This window comes from Perca fluviatilis, chromosome 9, assembly GCF_010015445.1.
Source record: "Perca fluviatilis chromosome 9, GENO_Pfluv_1.0, whole genome shotgun sequence".
Lineage (NCBI taxonomy): Eukaryota > Metazoa > Chordata > Actinopteri > Perciformes > Percidae > Perca > Perca fluviatilis.
The window spans coordinates 5,125,520-5,140,613 of NC_053120.1; the positions used below are offsets into that span (position 1 = coordinate 5,125,520).

Genomic DNA, 15,094 nt, shown 5'->3' on the forward strand with positions numbered 1-15,094 from the left:
AGTGAAAAACACTCAAAATGCTGTTGGAAGTGTGTTTGAATAAAATTATGTAATCTAATGTTTGGCTTGAAGGAGTCCACTCCCAAATGTTTATTAAAAAGAGACTTGGACCCTCCTGTATCCAGTAAAATGGTTGAGTCCAGAGAGCTGCAGGAGGTCTCACTCCGACACTGATGTGGAGGACAGAAAAACTGAACAAAGAGGCGAACAAATAACAAACCTGACCCTCATCATCAGATAGCTCAATGTTGTAAAATAATTATTTTGTTTCCAAAACAGAGAAGATAAGATAAAACTTTATCGTCTGGTCACACAGAAAATGTTCTTGCATCGTCTGCTCCAACAGTCAACAGATAACATTAAAAACACAAACATAAAAAAATGGACACACACACACACACACACGTACACACACACACATCACACCTTAACCATCACAACTAAATGCCTAACCTTAACCCTTACCCTAACCCTAACCATAACCTAATTATAGCCCTAATCCTAAAACCAAGTCTTAACCCTCAAACAGCCCTTTAAACTAGTGGGGTCCAGCATTTTGGCCCCACAAAGCTGTCGGGACCCCACAAGTATACTGGACTCCCGGTTTATGGACCCCACGAATATAGTTAAACAAGCCCACACATACACGTACACACACACACACACAGACACACACACACACACACACACACACACACACACACACACACACACACGGACATCCAAGATTAACATGGTTCCTAAAAAACAAACATCCCAAAACGTGTGATGTTTTATGCAGAAAGTTTTGATCAATACAGGAGAATAATAGTTTCCTTTACATAAATAAAGGCATTTGCACAAAAAATTAAGCCTTTGATTGTTTTTGTTAAAAAAAAAAAAAAAAAAAAAGGAAAAAGAAAAGAGAGGCCCATGCTGCATACGGGACAGGTTAAATCTGCGGAGTGAGACATCATCCCAAATAGAGACGATCTTTGGTTCCCGTCAACATTGCCTCGTTGTCCCGTTGTGAAAGCTCCAGCCTCTCCCCTCCATCCTCAGCTGCTGAAGCCCCCGCCGGTGAGGGGAACCCGGATCTGGGACTCGGACGGTCCCCGGTGATCCTCACACGCAACATCCGAACCGTGGACCAGGAAATATCTTTTATTTTTCATTTTTCCGTGTTCGTGTCGGTTTGTAACGGTGAGAGACGGACTACTGCAGCGGGGGGAGATGCTGTCATGCAGAGACGTCATTGATTTAAAAGGCAACAAAAAAACACAGCAGTGACATTAACTGGGGATCGTTTTATTTATATATTTATTTTATCACCGAGAGGCAGGAACCGAACCCGGATCGACGTGACAGTAGCCTGCATGTCTGCCGAGAAACACCGAGGAAGTGAGAATGTAACCCATGACAGAGATTCACCCACATCCGTTCTGCCTGGAAGTCTTCTTCACTGAATCAACGCTGTCATGTCAGCGTGATCCCACGAGATTTTTTATTTTTTTTTCTTAATCAGAAAAACTAGACGGATGCTCCGAACAGTCTTTATGAATAATCTAAATTATTTAGGTGCATAATCAGTTCCTAAAATCTGAATTCCTGCAAAGAAATCAATTTGATTTAAACCTTTAAGAAAGGATTTAACAAATGTGAGATTGACACAGGGAATGTAAACAATCTCTCAGTACAAGGTCTATTTAGTAGCTGTGCTGGACCTTTTAATCCCATCCCACGATCTTCATCAGCAGATGGAGATTTTTTTGAATCGGAAAAAAAAACTAGACGTGATGCTCCCAACAGTTTTGGGATTTATTTGAATTTTTTCATGCAGAGCATCAGGTTATTATAAAATCTCACTTTCTGCAAAAAAAAATTTGATTCATTTTGATTTAATCTTCAATGAATGATAGGCAAGTTTGAGATTGAAAGTTCAGTCTTGACCTGGAAAAAAAAGTAGCCTAAGGTCTATTTAGTAGCTGTGCTGGAGCTTTTAATCACATCCCATGATCTTCCTCAGCAGTTCAAGTTTAATTACTTGACACTGGAACAGGAAGGACGGAGGCTGAATAGGGACAAAAACACATCGAAGCGACAAAAGGAATTGACTTGCTCTTAAAGCGCTGATATAATATATCATATTATTCGTCAGTTCGCTGCTACACGCTGTTGTGATGCTGGATGTGGTGAAGATGAAAGAGGCGTGCAGGATCTGCGCCCGCGAGCTCTGCGGCAACCAGCGGCGCTGGATTTTCCACCCGGCGGCCAAGCTCAACCTGCAGGTGCTGCTGTCCCACGCCCTGGGCCACGAGCTGACCCGGGACGGCCGCGGGGAGTTCGCCTGCTCCAAGTGCGCCTTCATGCTGGACCGCATGTACCGCTTCGACACGGTCATCGCCCGCGTGGAGGCGCTGTCTCTGGAGCGCCTCCAGAAGCTGCTGCTGGAGAAGGACCGGCTGAGGCAGTGTATCGGAGGCCTTTACCGGAAGAACAACGCCGAGGATGGGAACGTCGTGGCGGTCGTTGGCACCGACGTGGCGTCCGAAGACTCTCCTGTGGTGGATCTGTCAGCCCTGCAGGATGGACGGTACTCCGTTATGATCCAGGATGATCTGACCTACTCCGAGTACGAATCCTGGGCTGATAAGGAGGACGCCGCCACTCCTGACGCCCACACGCATCACCACCTCCAGTGCCCAGCGGCAGACTCCGTCTCTGGCCAGAAGCCGAGGCGGTGCAGGGGTTGCGCGGCGCTCCGTGTTGCTGATTCGGACTACGAGGCCGTGTGCAAGGTTCCTCGCAGGGTCGGGCGCAGGAGCACATCCTGCGGCCCGTCCACCCGCTACTCAACAGCCACTCCGGGGGTCGAGGAGCCGGCCACAGCCCCCGGAGGGTCTGAGGCAACAGCAGTCGCCTTTGAGTCCACTGATCAGACCGCGTGTGACCGGACGAGTCCCAGCCCGGCATCGTCCGTAGAATCTCTGGACACCGCCGTGGACGTGAGCTGCCTTCCTGTGAACCAGAAAGACAAGGAAGAAGATCCACAGGAGGCTCCAGCGAGAAGGGACATGACATGGGACAAAGACCCAAGCGAGAGCTCCGTCTCTGGGCTTGAGATGACGCTGAGCCTCCTGAGGGGCTGGGTGTACCGGCCGGTGAAGCCGCGGAGAGGCAGCAAGCTCCCAGTTCTGGTCAAAGCCAAGCTGGAGCAAGGCCTGTCGCTGTCCCTGTCCGTCCCCCACCTGAGGTCCCCCTGTACAGGGGCAGCGGACTGTGAGCTGTACCACCACCAGTCTGTCCCGGAGGTGGTGACCCCGTGTCCGCAGCAGGATCTGCAGGCGGAGCTGGCCGAGATGGAGGAGCAGTGGCTGGATGATTATGTTCAGTGCAGGCCGTTCCGCTTTCAGCAGGTAGATTAGTATCCCGGTTACGGGATGACCTCTGACCTTCCTGTAGCCGATCCCGTCAGCGTAGATTTCGTAGCTTTCATTTAGACGCTATTGAGTTTAGGGCTGCATGTGGGTACGCGATCTGTGCTGCCTGCACGATCCGACATGCGCACATTTACGACTGCACGATCTGTTCCACGCTTCCGGTGGTAGTCTTAGCAGTCTGCCATTAGCCTCCAGCGGGAAGCTAACATTAGTTTAGCTAACAGCTAATTCAGCTAACCGCTAGCTGACAGCTTGATTCAGCCTCAAACTAAACACTGGGAAAATCAGGCTACAGCTAAATTAAGACTTTACAGTAAGAACAATAAAGACAAGTATTATATTTTAAATGAGCACAAGTAAAGTAGAACGGACGTAACAGCTGTTATATATTTTAACGGTTATTTTCAGATTTTATTTTTAGGGTCTTTTAAAGTGTCAAAAACTAAAATATGAATGATTTGTCCGGTGGTGGTTGCTGTGGTGTTTATTTAGTAAAAAAATATGCCGCCAGTTATGCCGCCTGGCCGTAAAGTGTTTCAACGCATGCGTGATACAAATAGTGTAGGGAAACCGTCACTTTTTGTAATACGTATTTATGCGCATGCGCATATCGGATCGTGCAGTACTGATCGCGTACCGACACTGCACGTTATGAGGAAAATATGCGACATGCGATAGAACTGTAAAGTATCGCGATACATAAACAGATATTAAAGTGTGCTCCGTTGTCCTGCTTTCAGTATTCTGCTTAAATACAACCAACTGCTTGTTGAATTTAAAATAAATGAAAGGAAATCTTTTCCAACATTCTTTTACTAAACAAATTGAACATTGAATTGAATATAAAAGGCAGCACTAAAAAAAGGGACAGTTACATTTTTAAGTGCAGTTTTCTGCTGATATTTTGTGTCTTTGGCGATATCGCAGCCTTTATACGCAATATGGTTATTGCGCCAGTTGATTTTGCGATGCCGATATATATATATATATATATATATATATATATATATATATATATTATATTTATTATTATTATTATTATTATTATTTATATATTTTTTTTTTTTTTTTTAAAGCGCCCATATTATGCTCATTTTCAGGTTCATAATTGTATTTTAAGGTTGTACCAGAATAGGTTTACATGGTTTAATTTTCAAAAAACACCATATTTTTGTTGTACTGCACAGCTCTCTCTCACTGCTGCAGATCCTCTTTTCACCTGGTTTCTGTTTTAGCTACAGAGTGAGACCTCTTTTCATCTTCTTCTTCTGTACTATCTTTGATTGCACTCGCACATGCGCAGTAGCTCAGATGTAGATCATGTCAGCTAGCTAGCTCCATAGAAGTAAAAGAAAGCCTGTTTCTCCAACTTCAGTCAGTTACAAGGCAGGATCAGCTGGGAGACTTCTTCTAAATGAGGGCGCACATGGAAGTAGTTCTTTTGTAGATTATGGTGAACTTGTGTGTGTTGTAGCAGTGCTTTGCTATTGAGAACGAGGTACCATGCTAGTGTTAGCATTAGCGTTAGCATGCTAATGCTAACGCTACGAGCTAACGGTTGCAATTAGCCAGCTCATTTCGGATTGTGACGTCACAGTCCGAGCCGATTTTGAACAGCTCACCAGGAGACTGAAGGCAGGACACATTCAGAAACCGTATCTCACTCAAAACACCATGGATGGATTTTTTTCAAAGTTTGTATGTGTGTGGAAGCACCAGAGACACAAAAGAACACCCCAAATACCAGAAAAAGTGTTTTTTTCATAATATGGGCACTTTAAACTATTTATTGTGCAGCACTTATTGAGTTGAATACTTAGTGCAATACCGGCTAATCTAATGTGAAATTAGAGGCTTTTTTTCCTGCATTTTCTCCACATTAGTACTTTAGTACTACATTAGCTGAGAAATGAGCGGACCTGTTATCTGCGAAACAACAACCGACCGCTTCCTTTTGTAGCAGAAACAAGACCAGCCTGGTTCCAGACCTCTAAATCACCTCCAATAAACCAAACGGCATCTCAGTCTCATTATCAGGTTCAAACAGGACAACGTCTGGATGTCTGAGGAACAAAAGAGTTTAAAAACCTAGATTTTATCCTTTTATTAAAAAAAAAAAGAAAAAAAAAAGATGCCATGGTGGTTTTACAATAAAAGTGTGTAAAATAGGGCTGGGCAACATATCGATATTATATCCTGATATTTGATTTTCTTCATATCGCCCAGCTCTAGTGTAAAACCTGAAAAAAAGAACAAGCAAGGCCCAGTCCAACTGATGCAGAATTCAAATCCTCCTTTTCAGAAGATCAACCTAACTAATTCCCAAATCTCTCGTTCTTACTCATCTCCTTCGAGCTGAACACACTCGCGGCCTTGATTACTCTCTCGGGGGGGAGCGTAAATACTCTCCCTCGTCAGTATCCTAGCAACACGTCCGTTGCCATGGGCACAGTCTCCAAGCGCTGCAGCAGTCAGTCCGTGCGAAGGCTCTGCTCAGTCTGATTCATAACTTCTATTGTCATGTTAATGATTAGTGTGAATGTGGTTCAGTGTGCCAGGAGCAAACACAGCTCTGTTAGTGTTCATTAGACACCAATCTACTGTCTAACAGACCCCTCACTGGTATGAATGAGGACATTTACACACTGCTGAAGACTTCAGAGCATTTAAAACTATATTAGGGTGAAATAAATGTCTCTTAACTGCTGACCTTTCTACCAGACGTCTGCTTTATGAATTGAAAATGGAAGAGAATTCTTAAAGGATCCATATTTTTGGTATTCTGGTATGGATCAGGACATTTACACGTGTCATTTGCAGGCTGATAAAGACTCCAGAGCATTTAAAACTACATATTGGTGAAGTAAATGTCCCTACCAGAGGTATCTTTTATGATTTGACAATAGAAACTTTTTGTCTTTAACAAGAGAACAACAAGATAATCAGGTTTCTTGTAATTTAGGTTTCTACTAGAATATGTTTAAATGCATCAATGCTCAAAAACACTTTATTTTTTGTCATACAGTGTCTAGATGCTCCGTTTTAGTGCCTGTCTCTTTAAGAAATTGAAAATCACAATCAAATTTCACCACGTTTCTCTCCTGATTTTTTTGGGACAGCCATGAAATCACACAGTTTATAGCCCGATCAGACTGATCTCAATAAGTGGCGTATGTATGACACGCCAATTTTGTATGCCATTTTGGCGTGTTATCAAGACTAGAAGTGTTGAAATTAATCAAATAATCGATGCATCGAATCGTGGACATGGACGATGCTGCATCGATAATCGGCCGGGCCATAATCGATTATTTCTGTTTACAATTTAATGTAGGCCTAACAACATTTCTGTTTACATATTCTGGTATGTTTTGCACATTCAGGAGGTGCCATGTGCTCAGTGCTGTATAGTTTTATGTATCCAAGTTATTTAGTATTAGAGCACTGCAGAATGTTTGGTTTTTGAAGCTTGAAAAGCTACGAATTAAATCTCCTACATGGCTTTAATAGAAACATGGATTTGATGCATTGTGATGCTCGAGATATCGTATTGAATCGCTGACATTATAATCATAATCGAATCGGGAGATCAGTGAAGATTCACACCTCTAATCAAGACGCATAATCACTTTTTAGCGTGTTCATCAACGCCGTAGCGAGTAGTATGAAAGTGGAAGAGGGAAAATGGGTCAAATTTGACCCAAGGACAACAGGAGGGGCTAATATTATATAATGTCCTGGTTCTGTCTTAAAAAAGTAAAATAGATGAGGTACTCCTTATAAATGAACTGTACTAAAACATTGTCTCTATTTGTAGTACCAGACAACAAATCACTTTGATTATTAGGAAACTATGGGGCTTCATAAAATAAGTTTAAGTTTCTTAAAATATTTTTTTAAGTCACGTTTGACAGGCTGACCCTGTTTTGTTTTGGGCGCTGAATAAATAAAACCGCTGTAGAAAAGGTCGCACATGATAACTCACAGCGTCCCAAAGGGCAGAGTGACATCACGCCGTTACATAGATCATAAAAACAAAAACAAGGAAGTAAACAACATGCTGCTGTGGCAACAGCCGCCCGCTTCCCCAGGAAGTCATCCAGCGGTGAACTGACATCACTTTCCACTTTCAGTCAGTCATTCACACACAGCAAACAGCTGCAGAGACAACACACACGCAGCTGAGTTTGTGTCCAACAGAGTCATATATCTGCTGTTATTTCTGATTATTAATGTGAATGTAAAGGATTAAAAGTAGGGCTGGGTATTGTTCAAAAATATTAGATATTGGTACCGTGACTTTGATAAACGCTACTTTTTACTCATACCAATTTTATTAAAGTTCCCATGACATTATGCTCTTTGGATGCTTTTATATAGACCTTAGTGGCCCCCTATACTGTATCTGAAGTCTCTTTTATATAGACCTTAGTGGTCCCCTAATACTGTATCTGAAGTCTCTTTTATATAGACCTTAGTGGTCCCCTAATACTGTCTCTGAAGTCTCTTTTATATAGACCTTAGTGGTCCCCTAATACTGTATCTGAAGTCTCTTTTATATAGACCTTAGTGGTCCCCTAATACTGTATCTGAAGTCTCTTTTATATAGGCCTTAGTGGTCCCCTAATACTGTATCTGAAGTCTCTTTTATATAGACCTTAGTGGTCCCCTAATACTGTATCTGAAGTCTCTTTTATATAGACCTTAGTGGTCCCCTAATACTGTATCTGAAGTCTCTTTTATATAGGCCTTAGTGGTCCCCTAATACTGTATCTGAAGTCTCTTTTATATAGACCTTAGTGGTCCCCTAATACTGTATCTGAAGTCTCTTTTATATAGACCTTAGTGGTCCCCTAATACTGTATCTGAAGTCTCTTTCCCGAAATCCAGCCTTGGTGCAGAATTACAGCCACTAGAACCAGTCCCACAATGAGCTTTCCTTAGGATGTGCCATTTCTGTGTCTGTAGCTATTGAGGAGGAGAGAGGGGGGGGCAAGGTGGAGGGTGGGGGTGTGGCCTTGACCAACTGCCACTTTGCTCGTTTGAAAGCCATGATGTCTCTCTCTCTCTCTCTCATGGGTGGGCCAAATTCTCTGGGTGGGCAAACCAGAGAAAGGGGAGGTAACCTTGCTCCTTATGACCTCATAAGGAGAAGATTCCTGATTGGCTCATCTGAGCTTTCATTTTCTCAAAGGCAGAGCAGGATACCCAAGGCTCGGTTTACACCTATCACCATTTCTAGCCACTGGGGGACCATAGGCAGGCTGGGGGAACGCATATTAATGTTAAAAAAAACCTCATAAAGTGAAATATCCATGCCATGGGATCTTTAAAGAAAAATAAATTAAAACATTACACATTACGGCACAAACCATTTAATTTATTTTTCAGCTTCTACTCGGTGTGTCTCTGTGTAACGTTGAGTTTTTCCTGCGTGTCTCTACGATGTGTAACGTTAGACAGCCAATCACAAGCATTATTAGATCTTAGTAGAAGCATGCTGCGTGCTGATTGCCTCACTTGACGCGGTCCAGTTGGTCAGTTAGGACAGAAGACAAACAACTTCTCTTAAGGTGATTTATTAAACTGGAATAATAATAAAACTTGTATACAAGGATCTTTCTGGTTTGAGAAGCCACAGTCAGCGGATCTGCTGTTTCTCTGTCTCACCTCGCCCCAAAAAGAATGCAGTTCAAAAATCACAGTTCAGTGTATGTAAAATGTGAAGGCTATTGTGATTGTTTAATATTAAGGCGGGAGGGAGGCAGCCGTGGATTTAGACTTTGGTGCCTCCTCGTTGGTGCACAGGCTGGTCCCAGTCTCTTGGCACTCGACCCATCCAATGACAGAGGACAACACCCTGAAAAGAGATTTCCCGCTCTCCCTTCCCCGCCGGGCATTGTTTACGAGGAGGTTGTCAGTTTACTTAAGAGGAAATCAAACCAGTCCGACTGCCTCCCCAGCCTTAAGTGTCAGTAATTTGAGTGTGTGAATGCATGCATTACTATGTGTTTATGTGTTATTCTGCCCAGCAGCAGCCATTCTTTAAGATGATTGAGATTTAATCCTTAGGTATAGAAATCAGGTATTGAATGACAAGGTATTTTTCGATACTTGATACTTTAGAGGCAATTCGGTCAGTGCCTAAAAAAAGTATTGAATTCGGTTCCCATTGTTCATTGTTAGCTGACCTTTTTGTTTTGCTGCTGTGTGTTTCAGAGGCTGATTGCCGAGCAGCAGGGTCAGCTCAGCCAGTACGAGAGCGCTGCGGGTCAGTGTGTCGGCGAGCTGCAGAAGGCCCAGGACCAGGTCTGCTCGCTCCAGGCCAAGATCAGAGAGAGCGAGACCAGGAACCAGGTACAAACACGCTCAGACCTGCTCTCCATTCATCTTAATCTGCTCTCACAGAACGCTACATTTACACCGCTACGTTTTGGTTTATAAGGTGGAGTTTTGAGCCAAAAGCGATCTCCGTGCACACAGGTGTTTTTAGTAGAAGAACTAATAACTCTGTTTAAACTAACACGTCCAAACCTCATATCTCATCAACATCCTGGTATACTGGGCATAAACAGGAGGCAGCATGAAGACTCTGCCCGCTGCTGGTAGTTGCCATGGTAATGTTAGTAGCTTTAGTCTCCGAGAACGAGACGTCGTGACCGATAAGACCCAATCAGGAGGAGAAACGTTGGCGTTGTGTGTGCGTTGAGACTGCAACACAACCTGGCAGATTCCAAACCAAATCGGGTCAGAAGTGTTTCCAAATGTCTCCGGTTTAGTGGCTCGGAAACGCCAGAGCAGGGGGAATGAGAGTGGGAAACGCCAGAGCAGGGGGAATGAGAGGTGGAAATGCCAGAGCAGGGGGAATGAGAGGGGGGAAAACCAGAGCAGAGGGAATGAGAAGGGGAAACACCAGAGCAGAGGGAATGAGAAGGGGAAACACCAGAGCAGAGGGAATGAGAGGGGGAAACACCAGAGCAGAGGGAATGAGAAGGGGAAACACCAGAGCAGAGGGAATGAGAAGGGGAAACACCAGAGCAGAGAGGAATGAGAGGGAAGACGCCAGAGCAGGGGGAATGAGAGGGGGAAACACCAGAGCAGGGGGAATGAGAGGGGGAAACGTAGCTAAGGATATTCGTTTTTTAACCAAATGTAGCCTACTGCAAAGCTCTGTGATGTTTCATACAGAGTGTGTGTGTGTGTGTGTGTGTGTGTGTGTGTGTGTGTGTGTGTGTGTGTGTGTGTGTGTGTGTGTGTGTGTGTGTGTGTGTGTGTGTGTGTGTGTGTGTGTGTGTGTGTGTGTGTGTGTGTAGAAGCTGCAGGAGCGTCTGGGTGCGATGGAGTTGGAGCTGCGTTCGGCCCGAGAGGAAGCCCAGCGACAGGAGAGAAGCATCCAGAACATAACGGACACCGCTAACTCCAAGGAGGCCGAGGTACGCAGAGAAAAAATATAATAATAGATAAAGAAATATACTGATAGGAGGAAAAAAAAAGAAATTAGAAAGAGACCGGAAGGAATAGATTGACAGAGAGAAAGAAACGATTGAACACAGCAGTGTCAAAAGTGAAAATACACAAAGAATGCACAGTTTTGTGTTTAAATAGTGTGTGTGTGTGTGTGTGTGTGTGTGTGTGTGTGTGTGTGTGTGTGTGTTGTGTGTGTGTGTGTGTGTGTGTGTGTGTGTGTGTGTGTGTGTGTGTGTGTGTGTGTGTGTGTGTGTGTGTGTGTGTGTGTGTGTTTGCAGGCTGCGGAGCTGTATCGGGCGATTGAGGAACAGAATAAGATGCTGTGTTCTCTCAAAGAGCTCGCCCAGCGCGGCCAGCTGCAGGTTCCTTTTCCCCATTTTTTTTTTTTTTTTTTTTAAAAAAAAAAAAAAAAAATATACTTCGTGTTTGGGGGAAAAATTTTTTTTTATTTTTACTATTTTTACCAGCCCCCTATGTAAAATTTTTGTAACGTTCAAAAAAACTTTAAAAAAAAAAAAAAAACATGGCAAACGGCACTGAAGCAAGTGACTAGGCTTTGGAAACATGCCAAATTCCCAGATCTTCAAGCATGGTACAAGACAATAGAACAAACAGGAAATGGAAAAACTCCCTCTAACAGTCAGAAATCCAATAGAAAGAATTTAATCAATTGGATCTATAGCATATAGTTAGAAGAAGAATTAAAGTTTCTAATGAGTGCATACTGTAGATGGATATGCATGCACGAGCACGAGCACACACACACACACACACACACACACACACACACACACACGAAGCTGCCCCCTCTTTTTTTTGTGTGTGCGTTTTGTTGCTGTCTTGTTTTCTGTCTTTCTGTGAAAAACTAAATGTAGTACGATAAAGAATGTAATTATTTTTGCACTTGACACTAAGAAAAGTACTACAATAAAGTAATTTAAAAAAGCGTAAAAAAAAAAACTGTCAAAATTCGGAAAAAAATGTTTGAGTTGTTGGAAAAAAACGTTGAAAGCATCAAAAGGTGTAAAAAAAAAAACAACAAAAAACGTCAAATGCAATTCTTGATTGGCCGAGAGCCCATTCACGTGACATGATTATGATACGATGATGGCCCAACGGGCAAATGGGTGGTTATATTAACTTACCCAACGTGGCGTTTTACTTGCCCTCCCTGTTGAACCCTGACTTGTGATTGGTTGACTAAAATCTTCTATTACCACACTTTAGAGAGTTTTCTTGTCTCTTTCTTTTACATCCTGTCCCTTCCTGTGCTTCTTCTGTGTCTCCGTCTCTTGTCCCCCCCCCCTGCCCCCCCCCCACCCCTCTCTGGGTGTTTCCTGCAGGTGTCCGGTGCAGACAGTGCTCGGGGTCAGGGTGAGGTGCTGGCTCTGCAGGCCTCTCTCTTCCAGGCTCAGCTCGAGCTGCAGGCGGGTCAGCGGGCGCAGCGGCAGGCCGCCAGGATGCAGGAGGACCTGAGCCGAGCCCTGCAGCGGCTGGAGCAAGACCTGCATGGGGCGCTGCAGCACCGGAGGGACACGGAGAGACACAACCAGGTGAGGACGCACAGTGGGGCTGTTTATTAGTCTATTATTAGTTATACATGTTAGATTAGGTTAACGGGTCTGTGTTCAACCCTTTGAACTCTGCAATAGAAAATGGTCCAACAGCGCGCACTTTGGTATTTTTCAGAGGATCTCCTAGGGCTGCTCCCTCTTAGCCGATTAGTCAACTAATCGGTCGTTTTGGTCTTAGTCAACTTAGATTTCTTTAGTCCATTAATCATGTTTTATGCTTCTTTTCATGCTGAATGACTTATTTCCAAGAAACGTACGAGCACATCTCTGGTAAACACAAGAATTAAAGTGGTGCTTTTGCATGACTCTTTGCGGAGAAACTCAGATTTACAGATCTGTCGATTAAATCAACTAATCGATTAGTCGATACAACTGAATGAGTGTTAGTCGACTAAGAATTTCTTCAATCGAGCACAGCCCTAGTATCTTCAATATAAACATATGCCTAAAATCAGTACAACCTAAGCTAAAAGGTTACGTAAGTCAACAAACCATAATGATTACTAAAAGTATTTAAATTGTGTAATAAAAAATAAAAATAATCATCACATTACCTCACATTAATATAAGACGTAAAAGCATTTTTGATAGTTTAAACTGCAATAGAGATGGTCCGCCTGCGTTTTTTGCACCGGACGTCACGTGAAAGCGCCATCGCGAGGGTACCACGAGATGACGCAAAAGACTGAAGCCTTAAACGTGCGGTATACTAGCCGCAGCCGACCAGTCTAGCGCCAGTGTGGGAGCGCCATAACTGTTTTTACTCCTGCGCTGGCAGTCTTCTCCTGAACAGAGGTGGCGCTAATGAGGAAAGGCTACCGACTTTGCTATTTCTACTGATTAGAAGAAGAAAAAAAAGTTAAACAACGGCAGAACTGGCAGCAGCATTGCCGTCAATGCTCTGATTTGATTGGATGAGCTACTTGGTGGGATCGAGCCTTTCATTCACCCTAAAAGAACTCCTCTTAACCCAGTAAGTTTACCAGAGAGACCTGCAGTCACTCTGAGAGTCCTGGCATCACGTTGCCCTCGAACTCATCCACGCTTCCTGTTTTCGCTTTGTCGTGCGCCGCTAAAAAACAAAATAGAGTGGTTGCGCGCCCTCTGGATGGTCACTCAAAATCCTGGCGCGCCAGCGAGATCTACATCATTTTGACGTCACATTGGCGCACGCAAGCTCGGATGAGGTGACTGTAAAACAGCCATTAGCGTTCTGCTGCAAAAAGAATGAATGCTCTAGCTGTTAAGGTTTTTCGTTTTAGATCCATTTAAACAGGATCATGTAAAGAGGGAAATCAAGATTATATGCAACCGTTTCTTGTTCCCTCTTTGTACGTTACGTTAACGTGTGTGTGTGTGTGTGTGTGTGTGTGTGTTTGTGTGTGTGTGTGTGTGTGTGTGTGTGTGTGTGTGTGTGTGATGTTCAGGATCTGCAGCTGGCTCTGGAGAAGGCTCGATCGGCTCTGCAGGAGAGGGAGGAGCAGCTGAGAGAGGGCGACGGCGAGCGCCAGAGGCAGGACGCGGCGAGAGAGAAGACGGTCCGAGAGCTGAGGGCGGCGCTGCAGACCAAAGAGCAGCTGATGGAGGTCAGACGCTCAAACCCAACACGGCCAACGACTCCTCGCACACGCGTTCAGAAACATCTGCACCAACACTCCCACCCACAGACATTCACAGGATTCCTGCGGAGGTCACATCCCAGGATGCACTCTGCTAAGACTTTGCATGACGCTCATACTAGACAGAAACCTCTGCAGCTGAATCTGCCGACCCCTAACTAAACTGTGTCCATGCTCGGACACTTTTTGGGGGAGCGTGCCTATGTTCCAATAGCCCTATGTTCCCACATTTCTAAGAGTTTTTTCCAAAATTAGGCCCTATGTTCCCACAACCCTATGTGTTTTAGGTCTTGTGTTCCTACATTTCCCTTCAATTTAAGCCCACAACATTTTGTAGGGTTAGGGGGATAAAATCTGATACAAAGTTATTTAAAAAGAAAATGTGGGAACATAGGGCCTAATTTTGGAAATACATCTTATAAATGTGGGAACATATGGCCTACTTTTGGAAAAAAAATCTTAGAAATGTGGGAACTATTTACTATATACTATAGACCATTGGGCTGTGGGAATATAGGGCCTAATTTTAAGAAAAATATTAGAAATGTGGGAACATAGGGCTGTGGGAACATAGGGCTGTGGGACCATTGGGTTGTGGGACCATTGGGCTGTGGGACCATTGGGTTGTGGGACCATTGGGCTGTGGGAACATAGGGCTGTGGGAACATTGGGCTGTGGGACCATTGGGCTGTGGGAACATAGGACTGTGGGACCATTGGGTTGTGGGACCAATGGGTTGTGGGACCATTGGGCTGTGGGACCATTGGGCTGTGGGAACATAGGGTTTTGGGACCATTGGGCTGTGGGAACATAGGGCTGTGGGAACATAGGGTTTTGGGACCATTGGGCTGTGGGAACATAGGGTTTTGGGACCATTGGGTTTTGGGACCATTGGGCTGTGGGAACATAGGGCTGTGGGAACATAGGGCTGTGGGACCATTGGGCTGTGGGACCATTGGGCTGTGGGAACATAGGGTTTTGGGACCATTGGGTTTTGGGACCATTGGGTTTTGGG

The 15,094-nt window shown here is 44.3% G+C and overlaps 1 protein-coding gene across 10 annotated transcripts in view; it reads left to right on the top strand.

Moving 5' to 3' along the window:
* The window catches only part of LOC120566192 (phosphodiesterase 4D interacting protein), a 177,366-nt gene that overhangs the window by 101,010 nt on the left and 61,262 nt on the right, over nt 1-15,094 (top strand). For 7 of the 10 annotated variants that reach the window (XM_039812491.1, XM_039812488.1, XM_039812493.1 and 4 more), the window contains exons 1-6: nt 979-3,395; nt 9,639-9,776; nt 10,733-10,852; nt 11,165-11,248; nt 12,230-12,439; nt 13,888-14,046. In XM_039812491.1, the coding sequence (XP_039668425.1) occupies nt 2,160-3,395; nt 9,639-9,776; nt 10,733-10,852; nt 11,165-11,248; nt 12,230-12,439; nt 13,888-14,046 (1,947 nt within the window). In that variant the 5' untranslated portion in view covers nt 979-2,159. Of the gene's footprint in view, nt 1-978; nt 3,396-9,638; nt 9,777-10,732; nt 10,853-11,164; nt 11,249-12,229; nt 12,440-13,887; nt 14,047-15,094 lie in introns of those variants that run through there. The other 3 variants (XM_039812496.1, XM_039812497.1, XM_039812495.1) reach the window with 1 other exon arrangement.